The 15,073-nt window shown below is 47.4% G+C and overlaps 1 protein-coding gene across 10 annotated transcripts in view; it reads left to right on the forward strand.

Annotated features, from left to right (window-relative positions):
* The window catches only part of SCRIB (scribble planar cell polarity protein), a 233,147-nt gene that overhangs the window by 131,056 nt on the left and 87,018 nt on the right, over window positions 1-15,073 (forward strand). For all 10 annotated transcript variants that reach the window (XM_088459378.1, XM_088459384.1, XM_088459385.1 and 7 more), the window contains 3 exons: window positions 11,908-11,997; window positions 13,766-13,843; window positions 14,388-14,711. In XM_088459378.1, the coding sequence (XP_088315504.1) occupies window positions 11,908-11,997; window positions 13,766-13,843; window positions 14,388-14,711 (492 nt within the window). The remainder of the gene's footprint in view (window positions 1-11,907; window positions 11,998-13,765; window positions 13,844-14,387; window positions 14,712-15,073) is intronic.

Here is a 15,073-nt window from a genome sequence, read left to right on the forward strand (position 1 = left end):
CAGCAGAGACCCAGAGAGGGGAACACTGAGAGAGTGATTAGATAAGTAGGATGAGACACAGGACAGGACAGTGACCTGAGGACCTGGGGATGTAGTGTCTGTATGAGGAGAGAGCAGTCACAGTGTCACACACAGCAGAGACCCAGAGAGGGGAACACTGAGAGAGTAATTAGATAAGTAGGATGAGACACAGGATAGGACAGTGCCCTGAGGACCTGGGGATGTAATGTCTGTATGAGGAGAGAGCGGTCACAGTGTCACATACTGCAGAGAGACCCAGAGAGTGGAACAATGAGAGAATGACAAACGCGGTGGTGTTTTACTCAAGGTAGTTCCAGATCGAGTTAATATCTGTCTGGAATAAGTCCAACATCACCTGACCAATCAGTTCAGGAGACGTCCTCCAAAGGTGTACCAATCTCTCCTCTAGTGGCTGAGGGACAACTTCCTCATCAGGAGTTGCCCCTTCACCATTTGGGATTGGACAATTGTGATAACAATTTGGGGATAGGAGATGAAAGCTCCAGATATACTGTATATGCTAGAACAAAGAGTGGTTTTCAACTCTCTTTTCAGTGGGAGCCAGCTCTTGCGAGGAATGGCCATAATGATCCATTTAGACAATGCCACAGTAGTGATATGCCTCAATCATCAGTTAGGTGCAGTACCAAGAGTTCATTTGCCAAGAGAGAAACAAGCAAGGATCAAGCACTTGGCAGAGCGTAATATTACAGCTATCACTGCATTGTTCACTCCTGAGGTACCTTGATCCTTGGCCAGGAACACTTCTTTGTTGGGTCAGCTAGATGTTGATATTGTGGCATCTTGATTGAGCCACAAGGTTGGGAGTACTTCTACTGCAGGACACTGTATCTGAAGGCAGCATTGGTAGACTCCATGGCAATCCTTTGAAACTTGTTTCTGATTTACTTCCGTGGATGATAAAGAAGGTAAAAAGAGAGAGCTTCCAGGCGATTCTGGTAGCACTGGATTGGCCAAGATGATCATGATACATGGAGATAGTCAACTTGGTGCCTAGAGTAGTGTCAGAGACAGTGACAATAAAGTTATCGACACTACTACTACTACTCCTCCTCCTTCTCGGACTTAATCATCTTGAGCTGTTTGACTCTTACTGTGGCAATTGTGTTCTGAATGGGGCCTGTGAGTAATGGGGCACCAACCTGTGATTGGCCACATGAGATTTATTTACTTCTCTGTGGTACCCAGACGTTGCCGGTTATAGCATTCAACCATTGATCATTGCTGTTTTTGCCGCAGATTATTGGCTACCCTTTTTTTGCCGCCAGCCACGAACCTTTGCTGATTTATCGCATTCCTCCTGATCTCCCAGCCCTGACTCTTGGTTTGCTTATTTTCTTAGCCGCCTGTCTTTGTACTCTGCTTCATCTGTTACTATCAATTGGAATTGTTTTCTAACCTCAGGATTCAGTGGACTTAAAGCTTTACCTGGAAGACCACCTTGATGTTGGATGTCACCACAGCTATTAGAGTCTTGGAGCTAGGGGCTCTATCTTTGTAGGATTGGGCTTTAAAGTAAACTTCAATCCATGGGGTCTATGAGTTCCATTTACATTGGGTGATTGTGATTGCAGCCTTAGTACATTTCTGATAAAAGAAAAAAAAGGCATCTCTTGTCTCTCTGGATGTTTTCGGGGCCGTGAACCGTGAAATGTGCATGGCAGATGATCTTTTTGCCTCCTGTGATGCCCACAAGAGGTTGGCAAGTGTCCAAGCAGACCATTGTTAGGTGGATTCCTTGATCTTTCGTCAGGCTTACACTGTAGCAGATCAGTCAGTGCCTCTCCTGAGTGGTGTGGCACATGCCCTGTGGCTTTGGTTTAGCAACTTTGCTTTGCAGCAACGTGGGCTCCTTCCACTCTATACTGCGGTTTTACAGCAACCCACTTACTGTGCCTCTGGAGCCAGGCGCTGCTTCAGTCACTGCTAGCCTGGCAGATTTTTACTTTATTGCTTACTTTTTAGATTTTTTTTTTAGATGTACTTCCATAATGATGTTAAACATTCCTGGCTACCGGGACCTTTCTTATCTGATAAGTTACCTTAACGTGAGGTGGTACTGAAAGATGCAGTCGGGCTTGTGGCGGTTGCAGTCCAGTATCCTCTGTCAGCCCACAGGGGAGGAATCAGCCCTGCGTCCTTCTCCTGGGCACACTTCCTTGCTGGGTAAAACGCTCCCCTTCCCCCTCAGCCACTCAGCAGCAGTGGTGCCGTCCTGATCTCTCCTCTTGACTTTAGGATGATGTAACATTAGTTTTGTGTTGTATTTTGTGCTTTACACTGTTTTCCTCCTCCTCCATCATACCCTAGAGTTGGGAAGAAAGCTTCTCCAAGTTGGTTATTGTGGGAACAGTGTTTGTGCGTGTCTCTGTTGTGAGAGTGTTTTACCTATCTACTGTGTGTGTGTCTCTGGTCTATTGTGGCATCACTCCTTCTTTTCCCTACGCACCATTTCTGGGAAGGGGAATTTCTCTGGGGGCATTCCATCTAAACCACTTTGTCTAAATCCTTTGCCTGCTAAAACTGTAAAACAAACATTCCTGTGGCACGTTCAGACCAGGATTCTCTTTACCAGAAGAATCCTCAGAGCTTAGGATAGGTTCCAAAGTCTCTTCTCAGGCAGAAGAGTATTGGTGGAGGATCCTGACCACTGTTTATCCTCCCAGGTGGAGGAGGATTCTGTTAATGTCGATGTGGAGACTTTCGTGTGGGCACTTAAGCAAGCTTTTAATATTCAGGATGCTGAAGTTTACGAGGCTTCGGATATTTCTCTTTTCAAGTTTAAGAAGAAACGGGTTGTCACATTTCCATCTTCTCAACTTAAGATTCTTCTTTATTAAGCCTGGACTTGTCCAGATCCGAGGGTTCAAATCTCCCCTAGATTGTCGTCCTATCCCTCTGCCCCGTGCGGCTTGAACCAAGTAGGAATCTCTGCCTGTAGCAGGATCTGCTATCATCCTTTGTCTAAAAGGACTACCATTCCTGTTCCATTTGCTGCTTTGCTCAAGTTTAGCACATACCGAAAACTGGATGTGTCATTTTCCACTCATGTTTTTGTTCCACCCATAGTTCTGCTTCCATGAATTCTCAGAAGAATAAAGAGAGCAGTTTGTAAAAGTGATTCTGGTACCTCCAGATTGGCCAAGAAGATCGTTGTGTTCAGACCTTCTAGGTGTGCTGGATTCTCCTCCTTTCTGACTTTCTCTTCGTTCTGATCTTCTACCTCAGGGATCCTTCCGATACCTTACTTTAAGTCAACTGGCTTCGACACGTTGGGATATTGAAACCACCATCTTGAAGGCCAAGAGATTTTCAGAATGTTGCTTGGATGATGCAGAGAGCTCAAAAGGCTATTCCAGCCAAACATAGGGTCTGGCAAACCTATATTTCTTGATGTGAGTGCCGTAAGTTTCCCCCAGAAACATCTGGCACTTCTTTCTGAAGTTAAGACTCTTCCCCAAGGGATGGGGGGGGGGGGGGGGGGTGCTGTCTTGTCGTTTCCCTTTCTTAGCCTTCCATGAGGATAGGGCGGTTCTCTGAGCAAAACTGAAGGTAGTCATATTAACCAACAGATTGTAGGTCCTCCATAGTATTTGGGAGAGTTCTACCTCCATGATGAAGTGTATCACATGGGAACAAGTGTATATGGGTTACTTCTTTGCTGGATGTAACACAAGTCCTATGAATCTATGTTCAGCTCGCTGCCAACTTGCGTAGGACAGATGATATGTTTTTCTTGTACGATTCTGCTAAGTGAGACTGGCCGACCTCCAAGCAGTGCGTTGCTAGGTGGCTTCGGGATGATGTTAGTCAGGCTTGTGGTGCTGCAGGTGATCTGGTCCCTTCCCGTGGTACCAGCTCTTTCCACGAGATCTGTGGCGGCTTGGGCGGCGGTCCACGGAGCCTCCGCTGAGGGAGCAGTTCGTCAGTGCGTAATTTTGTCAGGTTTCATACTTTGGCCATGAAGTGTTTTGTTTCTACGTCCCATGAGGACAGCTTTGGGACGTACCCAATCTTCTAGTACCCCCCAAGGATAAGAAAGAGAGAGGGATTTTTTTCTTGTTACTTCCCATAAACTTTTTCTCCGGGGGAGATACTGGGCGCCGTCCTAGCGCTCTACCTGTATGTTTCCTGGGTGATTTCTCCTCTCTGCTCTGAGCTGCTGTACAGCCGGTTGCAGAGGGTGAGGAGCCCAGTTTTGGAGTACTTTATTGTAAGTGCCAGGGTCCTCCTGGGCTGTGTTTGGTACTTTTGCATCTTTCTGGAGTTGGTTCCAGATTTCTCTCTCCCATGGAACATCTCATAGATCTACAGCCAATGTCAGAACTGTCTGTTACTGGAGTAGGAGAGCAGATGTGTTCCAAGCAGTCTCTGGGCAGGGGAGAGGTGGATTCTTGGAGTCCTCATTGTGAGATGCATCTGGTCTTAGCTGATTTGAGGAGTAATTTCATAGGATGACTAGTAGCGCAGGGAGATCGGGCCTGTTTCTTCAGTATGTACTGAGGACTTCAGTGAATGCATTACTCTGCTCCGTCCACAGCTTACTTAAAGAATAGGAGTTTCCTGTGTTGGCTGAGTAGAATGCTGATGACTGCTGGTGTAGGTAAGTGTTACAGGTACAGGAAGTGGTCAGGACTAGTGTCAGTACTGTGTGTAGGTGTGTACATGGCTGCTGGTGTAGGTAAGTGTTACAGGTACAGGAAGTGGTCAGGACTAGTGTCAGTACTGTGTGTAGGTGTGTACATGGCTGCTGGTGTGGGTAAGTGTTACAGGTACAGGAAGTGGTCAGGACTAGTGTCAGTACTGTGTGTAGGTGTGTACATGGATGCTGGTGTAGGTAAGTGTTACAGGTACAGGAAGTGGTCAGGACTAGTGTCAGTACTGTGTGTAGGTGTGTACATGGCTGCTGGTGTAGGTAAGTGTTACAGGTGCAGGAAGTGGTCAGGACTAGTGTCAGTACTGTGTGTAGGTGTGTACATGGCTGCTGGTGTAGGTAAGTGTTACAGGTGCAGGAAGTGGACAGGACTAGTGTCAGTACTGTGTGTAGGTGTGTACATGGCTGCTGGTGTAGGTAAGTGTTACAGGTGCAGGAAGTGGTCAGGACTAGTGTCAGTGCTGTGTGTAGGTGTGTACATGGCTGCTGGTGTGGGTAAGTGTTACAGGTACAGGAAGTGGTCAGGACTAGTGTCAGTGCTGTGTGTAGGTGTGTACATGGCTGCTGGTGTGGGTAAGTGTTACAGGTACAGGAAGTGGTCAGGACTAGTGTCAGTGCTGTGTGTAGGTGTGTACATGGCTGCTGGTGTAGGTAAGTGTTACAGGTACAGGAAGTGGTCAGGACTAGTGTCAGTACTGTGTGTAGGTGTGTACATGGCTGCTGGTGTAGGTAAGTGTTACAGGTACAGGAAGTGGTCAGGACTAGTGTCAGTACTGTGTGTAGGTGTGTACATGGCTGCTGGTGTAGGTAAGTGTTACAGGTACAGGAAGTGGTCAGGACTAGTGTCAGTACTGTGTGTAGGTGTGTACATGGCTGCTGGTGTAGGTAAGTGTTACAGGTGCAGGAAGTGGTCAGGACTAGTGTCAGTACTGTGTGTAGGTGTGTACATGGCTGCTGGTGTAGGTAAGTGTTACAGGTACAGGAAGTGGTCAGGACTAGTGTCAGTACTGTGTGTAGGTGTGTACATGGCTGCTGGTGTAGGTAAGTGTTACAGGTGCAGGAAGTGGACAGGACTAGTGTCAGTACTGTGTGTAGGTGTGTACATGGCTGCTGGTGTGGGTAAGTGTTACAGGTACAGGAAGTGGTCAGGACTAGTGTCAGTACTGTGTGTAGGTGTGTACATGGCTGCTGGTGTAGGTAAGTGTTACAGGTACAGGAAGTGGTCAGGACTAGTGTCAGTACTGTGTGTAGGTGTGTACATGGCTGCTGGTGTAGGTAAGTGTTACAGGTACAGGAAGTGGTCAGGACTAGTGTCAGTACTGTGTGTAGGTGTGTACATGGCTGCTGGTGTAGGTAAGTGTTACAGGTACAGGAAGTGGTCAGGACTAGTGTCAGTGCTGTGTGTAGGTGTGTACATGGCTGCTGGTGTGGGTAAGTGTTACAGGTACAGGAAGTGGTCAGGACTAGTGTCAGTGCTGTGTGTAGGTGTGTACATGGCTGCTGGTGTGGGTAAGTGTTACAGGTGCAGGAAGTGGTCAGGACTAGTGTCAGTGCTGTGTGTAGGTGTGTACATGGCTGCTGGTGTGGGTAAGTGTTACAGGTACAGGAAGTGGTCAGGACTAGTGTCAGTGCTGTGTGTAGGTGTGTACATGGCTGCTGGTGTGGGTAAGTGTTACAGGTACAGGAAGTGGTCAGGACTAGTGTCAGTACTGTGTGTAGGTGTGTACATGGCTGCTGGTGTGGGTAAGTGTTACAGGTACAGGAAGTGGTCAGGACTAGTGTCAGTGCTGTGTGTAGGTGTGTACATGGCTGCTGGTGTAGGTAAGTGTTACAGGTGCAGGAAGTGGTCAGGACTAGTGTCAGTACTGTGTGTAGGTGTGTACATGGCTGCTGGTGTAGGTAAGTGTTACAGGTACAGGAAGTGGTCAGGACTAGTGTCAGTACTGTGTGTAGGTGTGTACATGGCTGCTGGTGTAGGTAAGTGTTACAGGTACAGGAAGTGGTCAGGACTAGTGTCAGTACTGTGTGTAGGTGTGTACATGGCTGCTGGTGTAGGTAAGTGTTACAGGTGCAGGAAGTGGTCAGGACTAGTGTCAGTGCTGTGTGTAGGTGTGTACATGGCTGCTGGTGTAGGTAAGTGTTACAGGTGCAGGAAGTGGTCAGTACTAGTGTCAGTGTTGTACTGTGTGTAGGTGTGTACATGGCTGCTGGTGTAGGTAAGTGTTACAGGTACAGGAAGTGATCAGGACTAGTGTCAGTACTGTGTGTAGGTGTGTACATGGCTGCTGGTGTAGGTAAGTGTTACAGGTGCAGGAAGTGGTCAGGACTAGTGTCAGTACTGTGTGTAGGTGTGTACATGGCTGCTGGTGTAGGTAAGTGTTACAGGTACAGGAAGTGATCAGGACTAGTGTCAGTACTGTGTGTAGGTGTGTACATGGCTGCTGGTGTGGGTAAGTGTTACAGGTACAGGAAGTGGTCAGGACTAGTGTCAGTACTGTGTGTAGGTGTGTACATGGCTGCTGGTGTAGGTAAGTGTTACAGGTACAGGAAGTGGTCAGGACTAGTGTCAGTGCTGTGTGTAGGTGTGTACATGGCTGCTGGTGTGGGTAAGTGTTACAGGTACAGGAAGTGGTCAGGACTAGTGTCAGTACTGTGTGTAGGTGTGTACATGGCTGCTGGTGTAGGTAAGTGTTACAGGTGCAGGAAGTGGTCAGGACTAGTGTCAGTACTGTGTGTAGGTGTGTACATGGCTGCTGGTGTAGGTAAGTGTTACAGGTACAGGAAGTGGTCAGGACTAGTGTCAGTACTGTGTGTAGGTGTGTACATGGCTGCTGGTGTGGGTAAGTGTTACAGGTACAGGAAGTGGTCAGGACTAGTGTCAGTACTGTGTGTAGGTGTGTACATGGCTGCTGGTGTAGGTAAGTGTTACAGGTGCAGGAAGTGGTCAGGACTAGTGTCAGTACTGTGTGTAGGTGTGTACATGGCTGCTGGTGTGGGTAAGTATTACAGGTACAGGAAGTGGTCAGGACTAGTGTCAGTACTGTGTGTAGGTGTGTACATGGCTGCTGGTGTGGGTAAGTGTTACAGGTACAGGAAGTGGTCAGGACTAGTGTCAGTACTGTGTGTAGGTGTGTACATGGCTGCTGGTGTGGGTAAGTGTTACAGGTACAGGAAGTGATCAGGACTAGTGTCAGTACTGTGTGTAGGTGTGTACATGGCTGCTGGTGTAGGTAAGTGTTACAGGTACAGGAAGTGGTCAGGACTAGTGTCAGTACTGTGTGTAGGTGTGTACATGGCTGCTGGTGTAGGTAAGTGTTACAGGTGCAGGAAGTGGACAGGACTAGTGTCAGTGCTGTGTGTAGGTGTGTACATGGCTGCTGGTGTAGGTAAGTGTTACAGGTACAGGAAGTGGTCAGGACTAGTGTCAGTACTGTGTGTAGGTGTGTACATGGCTGCTGGTGTAGGTAAGTGTTACATGTGCAGGAAGTGGTCAGTACTAGTGTCAGTGTTGTACTGTGTGTAGGTGTGTACATGGCTGCTGGTGTGGGTAAGTGTTACAGGTACAGGAAGTGGTCAGGACTAGTGTCAGTACTGTGTGTAGGTGTGTACATGGCTGCTGGTGTAGGTAAGTGTTACAGGTACAGGAAGTGGTCAGGACTAGTGTCAGTACTGTGTGTAGGTGTGTACATGGCTGCTGGTGTAGGTAAGTGTTACAGGTACAGGAAGTGGTCAGGACTAGTGTCAGTACTGTGTGTAGGTGTGTACATGGCTGCTGGTGTGGGTAAGTGTTACAGGTACAGGAAGTGGTCAGGACTAGTGTCAGTACTGTGTGTAGGTGTGTACATGGCTGCTGGTGTGGGTAAGTGTTACAGGTACAGGAAGTGGTCAGGACTAGTGTCAGTACTGTGTGTAGGTGTGTACATGGCTGCTGGTGTAGGTAAGTGTTACAGGTACAGGAAGTGGTCAGGACTAGTGTCAGTGCTGTGTGTAGGTGTGTACATGGCTGCTGGTGTGGGTAAGTGTTACAGGTACAGGAAGTGGTCAGGACTAGTGTCAGTACTGTGTGTAGGTGTGTACATGGCTGCTGGTGTAGGTAAGTGTTACAGGTACAGGAAGTGGTCAGGACTAGTGTCAGTACTGTGTGTAGGTGTGTACATGGCTGCTGGTGTAGGTAAGTGTTACAGGTACAGGAAGTGGTCAGGACTAGTGTCAGTACTGTGTGTAGGTGTGTACATGGCTGCTGGTGTGGGTAAGTGTTACAGGTACAGGAAGTGGTCAGGACTAGTGTCAGTACTGTGTGTAGGTGTGTACATGGCTGCTGGTGTAGGTAAGTGTTACAGGTACAGGAAGTGGTCAGGACTAGTGTCAGTACTGTGTGTAGGTGTGTACATGGCTGCTGGTGTAGGTAAGTGTTACAGGTACAGGAAGTGGTCAGGACTAGTGTCAGTACTGTGTGTAGGTGTGTACATGGCTGCTGGTGTGGGTAAGTGTTACAGGTACAGGAAGTGGTCAGGACTAGTGTCAGTACTGTGTGTAGGTGTGTACATGGCTGCTGGTGTAGGTAAGTGTTACAGGTGCAGGAAGTGGTCAGGACTAGTGTCAGTACTGTGTGTAGGTGTGTACATGGCTGCTGGTGTAGGTAAGTGTTACAGGTACAGGAAGTGGTCAGGACTAGTGTCAGTACTGTGTGTAGGTGTGTACATGGCTGCTGGTGTGGGTAAGTGTTACAGGTGCAGGAAGTGGTCAGGACTAGTGTCAGTACTGTGTGTAGGTGTGTACATGGCTGCTGGTGTAGGTAAGTGTTACAGGTACAGGAAGTGGTCAGGACTAGTGTCAGTACTGTGTGTAGGTGTGTACATGGCTGCTGGTGTGGGTAAGTGTTACAGGTACAGGAAGTGGTCAGGACTAGTGTCAGTGTTGTACTGTGTGTAGGTGTGTACATGGCTGCTGACACATACACTTACCCTGCTGTGCTAGTAGTACAGTCAGGTGCATAAATATTGGGACATTGACAGAATTTTCAGATTTTGGCCTCTAGTCACCACCACAATGGCTGTGAAATAAAACAAAAAAGATGTGCTTTACCTGCAGACTTTCAGGTTGAATTTGAGGGTAATTACATCCAAATCAGGGGAACGGTGTAGGAGTTACAATGGTTTCTATATGTGCCTCCCACTTTTTAAGGGGCCAAAAGTAATGGGACTATCAACTCAAAAGCTATTTCATGGACAGGTGTTGTCTATTCCCTCGTTATTTCATTATCAATTAAGCAGGTAAAGGTCTGGAGTTGATTCTAGGTGTGACATTTGCATTTGGAATCAGTAGCTGTCGACTCTCAATATGAGATCCAAAGAGCTGTCACTATCAGTGAAGCCATCATTAGGCTGAGAAATCAAAACAAACCCATCAGAGAGATAGAAAAAACATTAGGTGTGGCCAAATCAACTGTTTGGAACATTCTTAAAAAGAAAGAACGCATCGGAGAGCTCAGCAACACCAAAAGACCCGGAAGACCACGGAAAACAACTGTGGTGGATGACAGAAGAATTATTTCCCTGGTGAAGAAAAACCCCTTCACAACAGTTGGCCAAATCAAGAACACTCTCCAGGATGTAGACGTATATATGTGTCAAAGTCAATAATCAAGAGAAGACTTCACAAGAGTGAATATAGAGGGTTCACCACATGATGTAAACCATTGGTGAGCCACAAAAACAGGAAGACCAGATTAGAGTTTGCCAAACAACATCTAAAAAAGCCATTACAGTTCTGGAACAACATCCTATTGACAGATGAGACAAAGATCAACTTGTACCAGAGTGATGGCAAGAGAAGAGAAGGAAAGGAATTGCTCATGATCCAAAACATACCACCTCATCAGTGAAGCATGGTGGTGGTAGTGTCATGGCGTGGGCATGTATGGCTGCTAATGGAACTGGTTCCCTTGTATTTATTGATGATGTGACTGCTGACAAAAGCAGCAGAATGAATTATGAAGTGTTTCGGGCAATATTATATGCTCATATTCAGTCAAATGCTTCAGAAATCATTGGACGGCGCTTCACAGTGCAGATGGACAATGACCCGAAGCATACTGCAAAAGCAACCAAAGAGTTTTGTAAGGCTAAAAAGTGTTATGTTATGCAATGGCCAAGCCAATCCCCTGACCTGAATCCGATTGAGCATGCATTTCACTTGGTGAAGACAAAACTGAAGGGAAAATGCCCCAAGAACAAGCAGGAACTGAAGACATTTGCAGTAGAGGCCTGGCAGAGCATCACCAGGGATGAAACCCAGCGTCTGATGTTGTCTATGTGTTCCAGACTTCAGGCTGTAATTCCCTGCAAAGGATTTGCAACAAAGTATTAAAAAGTGAAAGTTAGATTTAGGATTGTTTAGTTTGTCCCATTACTTTTGGCCCCTTAAAAAGTGGGCGGCACATATAGAAACCGTTGTAATTCCTACACCGGTCACCCGATTTGGATGTAATTACCCTCAAATTAAATCTGAAAGTCTGCAGGTAAATCACATCTTGTTTGTTTCATTTCAAAGCCATTGTGGTGGTGACTAGAGGCCAAAATATGACAATTCTGTCAATGTCCCAATATTTATGGACCTGACTGTATGTGTTTCACAGTGAGTCTGTGTGTACAGTAAGTAGAATACACATAGTATTGTTATTGTGTATGTGTGTTGGTGGGATACACATATTGTAGTATTGTGTGTATTAGAGAGAGGAAGAGACGTAGGATACACATAGTATTGTGTGTGTGTGTGAGATACATTGTTGCAGCACTGTGTAGTAGGATATACACTGTATTATGTAATGTGCTGTATGTTAGTAGTTACATGGCGCAGTATAAGTATTCCCATGTGATTGGTGGTTGTATACAGATAGAGAGGTAGACACACACACGTATGTGTACAGACATGTATGATTTATGTACCAGTAATGCAGAAGACTTACCCCATGTATCTAATACACAGATGTGGCACTCCCTGCATACATTACCCCTGTGTTACCCTAATGTACCCATCCTGTCCTGTCTGATGCCCGCTGCATGCCTGCATTGGGTGCTATGAATGTCGCTGCACCCTAACCAGTGGCGCTGTGTTTTCTGACGGCGTCTGGCCGCCTTATGGGGTTATACTTGTCCTGGAGTTTGTTCTGTCTTCTTATCCCATTAATGGACTTTATAATCTGCTTCCAGCTCACCCTCACCATCCTGCGTCAGACTGGGGGCCTGGGAATCAGCATAGCTGGGGGCAAAGGGTCCACCCCTTACAAGGGAGATGATGAGGTAAGGAGACGCCGCGGTAAGATGCCGGTGATAACTGGTGCAGGAGTACTGTGCCTCGCATCATGTGCTGCGCATTCCTAGGGCTCCGCACAGCGGCGTTGGAGAAACCAGGCTCATATAACCATATGTCATTTGTTACATCATCCTGCCTGTGTATTGTGCTGTCATAGGAGATCCCATAGATGAATGTCACATCATCCTGCCTGTGTATTGTGCTCTCATAGGAGATCCCATAGATGAATGTCACATCATCCTGCCTGTGTATTGTGCTGTCATAGGAGATCCCATAGATGATTGTCACATCATCCTGCCTGTGTATTGTGCTGTCATAGGAGATCCCATAGATGAATGTCACATCGTCCTGCCTGTGTATTGTGCTCTCATAGGAGATCCCATAGATGAATGTCACATCATCCTGCCTGTGTATTGTGCTCTCATAGGAGATCCCATAGATGAATGTCACATCATCCTGCCTGTGTATTGTGCTGTCATAGGAGATCCCATAGATGATTGTCACATCATCCTGCCTGTGTATTGTGCTGTCATAGGAGATCCCATAGATGAATGTCACATCGTCCTGCCTGTGTATTGTGCTCTCATAGGAGATCCCATAGATGAATGTCACATCATCCTGCCTGTGTATTGTGCTCTCATAGGAGATCCCATAGATGAATGTCACATCATCCTGCCTGTGTATTGTGCTGTCATAGGAGATCCCATAGATGATTGTCACATCATCCTGCCTGTGTATTGTGCTCTCATAGGAGATCCCATAGTACTGAGTTATGTTTTACCAATGACGGCATCTCCTACATTGCATCAGAAAGCGTCATGTACAGGTCTAATTGTTGATACTGTGATGGTCATTGTACATCTAATTCCCAACGCCTTTGTGTACAAGCCCTATCGTTACAATTGGCGCCATCCATAGAACAGACTGCGGATGAAGAGCTGACATGTTGAGGCCATATTGTTGCTGACGGTCACATGTAGCAGGTTTAGCCGCGGTCAGCGTCCGGATAGACAGAAGGTTGCGTATTATATTATCGGCACACGGGTATTATATAATGAATCTACACTGCGCTGTTATTACAGATGTGCCCTTGTACACTATTGCTGGAGGCGTTCTCCTTGGCGTGCCAGGTCCCATCTGAGTAGGCTTGCGTGAAGCGTCTTTTTCGTCCGAAAGTGCGTTTTAGTCACAAACTGATGCAACAAACCGCTTCCGCAGACTGCGCTGATTAATGTGATATGCGACCCTTGTATATCTCTGCGCTGAGTGAATCTTTATACAACGTGCCACGATGCAGCCGCCGCGGCATTTTTACACGCCAAGTTCAGTTGCGCTCTGTATACAGACTCCGCCGCACACAGAAGTACAAGTGTCACATATCAAATATAATCGGCGCACTCTCCTGAAGCGGTTAGTCGCATCCATTTGCGACTAAGATGTATTTCTGGGCGAAAAAGGCCCTCAGGGCAAGACACGGGCAGCTCTCTTGCCGCCTGGCGTGCAGAGACTAGGTGTATGCGGACACATCTGTATTTATATACTAGCAGTTATTTATGTAGTGCACACATATTCCACAGCGCTGTACAGGAACATCTCGGACATTCACTTGAGTCTCTGCCCCAGTGGGCTTGCACTCTATATTCCCCTATTACATTCATGTTCTGTTGTCAGAGGCCAGTTGAGCTTCCTGTATGTTATTCCCCTTCACTGGGGGCATTTATTGTGTTCTCACCGGCTGCTTATCTCGCCTTGCAGGGTATCTTCATATCCCGTGTGGCCGAGGAGGGTCCTGCGGCTCGTGCTGGGGTGCGAGTGGGGGATAAGCTGCTGGAGGTCAGTGAGAGGTCCCCACGGCACAGTATTATCACATTACACGGTGACACGCCCTGCACACCCTATGTTCTGTACCATACACACATCTGCAGTGTGTGCGCTGCTGACTCTACATCTACAACACTTTGGGCCTGGTTCAGAGGCGGTCACAGTAACGATGGCGAACGCAGTGGATTAACTATTTGCTTCTGCGCATGTGTCTAAGTTGCACCTCGCGTTCTCCCGATTGAGTCCATACAGAGGCGCAGTTGTACTTTCATGTGCACGCAGAGAGAAATGTATAGGAGGCCATAGTCAGACGGAGAGACTGCGCCTGCCGTAGTGCGTCTATAGAGTGGGCATCTCAGCCCTGGCGCATTTGGACGCACAGACGTACATCAGGGAGGGCTGTGTATCTGCAGTTGCATAAATTAGCTGGCGAGCGACCGCCGATGGACGCAGCTACAGGCGCTTCTGTGTCCACCCCTGAATCGGGCCCAGTGTGTGGAATTGGGGGGAGGGGGTTCTGTAGTGCGGTGCTGACGTGCGGCTCTCCACCTGGCAGGTGAACGGAGTTGACTTGCACAATGCAGAACATCACATGGCGGTAGAAGCGCTGCGGAGCTCTGGGACCTCGGTCTCTATGACTGTGCTGCGAGAGCGGATGGTGGAGCCTGAAAACCCCATCACTGTGACACCTTTGCGCCCTGAGGATGATTACAACCCACGGGAGAAACGCGTGGTCATCCAGTACCCAGAGGAGGAGGAAGAGGAGCCTGCGCACAGCCCCGACCAGCGGATCACTGCCTGCTTGATGCGTAACGATAAGGGGCTGGGGTTCAGCATTGCGGGGGGCGTTGGGAGCACCCCTTATCGGGTAGGAGACACTGTGAGTACATATATATATATAAAAGTAATGTATGTAGAGGGCATCTACTAGTGCAGTATGTTCAAGGTAACATCACCAAGTGCGCGGACATCTATATTGTGTACCAGATTTATATAAACCTATTCACTCATAGTTCTTCCCCATGGATCTCTTCTTTCCAGACATAGCCTCCGACAATACACACGCCTGTAAAGTGCATGTATTACATCCGTGTTCAGGCTCATTTGGAGTCAGTGAAGTATGGTATCCTAACCCCAAAATAGCTCCTTGTCCAGCGGATCCAGTACATCAAGTGATTGTAAACAGAGCTGTAACGCGTTTCACCTTGATAAAGATCTATTCAGGGGCCATTATAACACTAT

Source organism: Taudactylus pleione, unplaced genomic scaffold, assembly GCF_031769625.1.
Source record: "Taudactylus pleione unplaced genomic scaffold, aTauple2 ptg000907l, whole genome shotgun sequence".
NCBI lineage: Eukaryota > Metazoa > Chordata > Amphibia > Anura > Myobatrachidae > Taudactylus > Taudactylus pleione.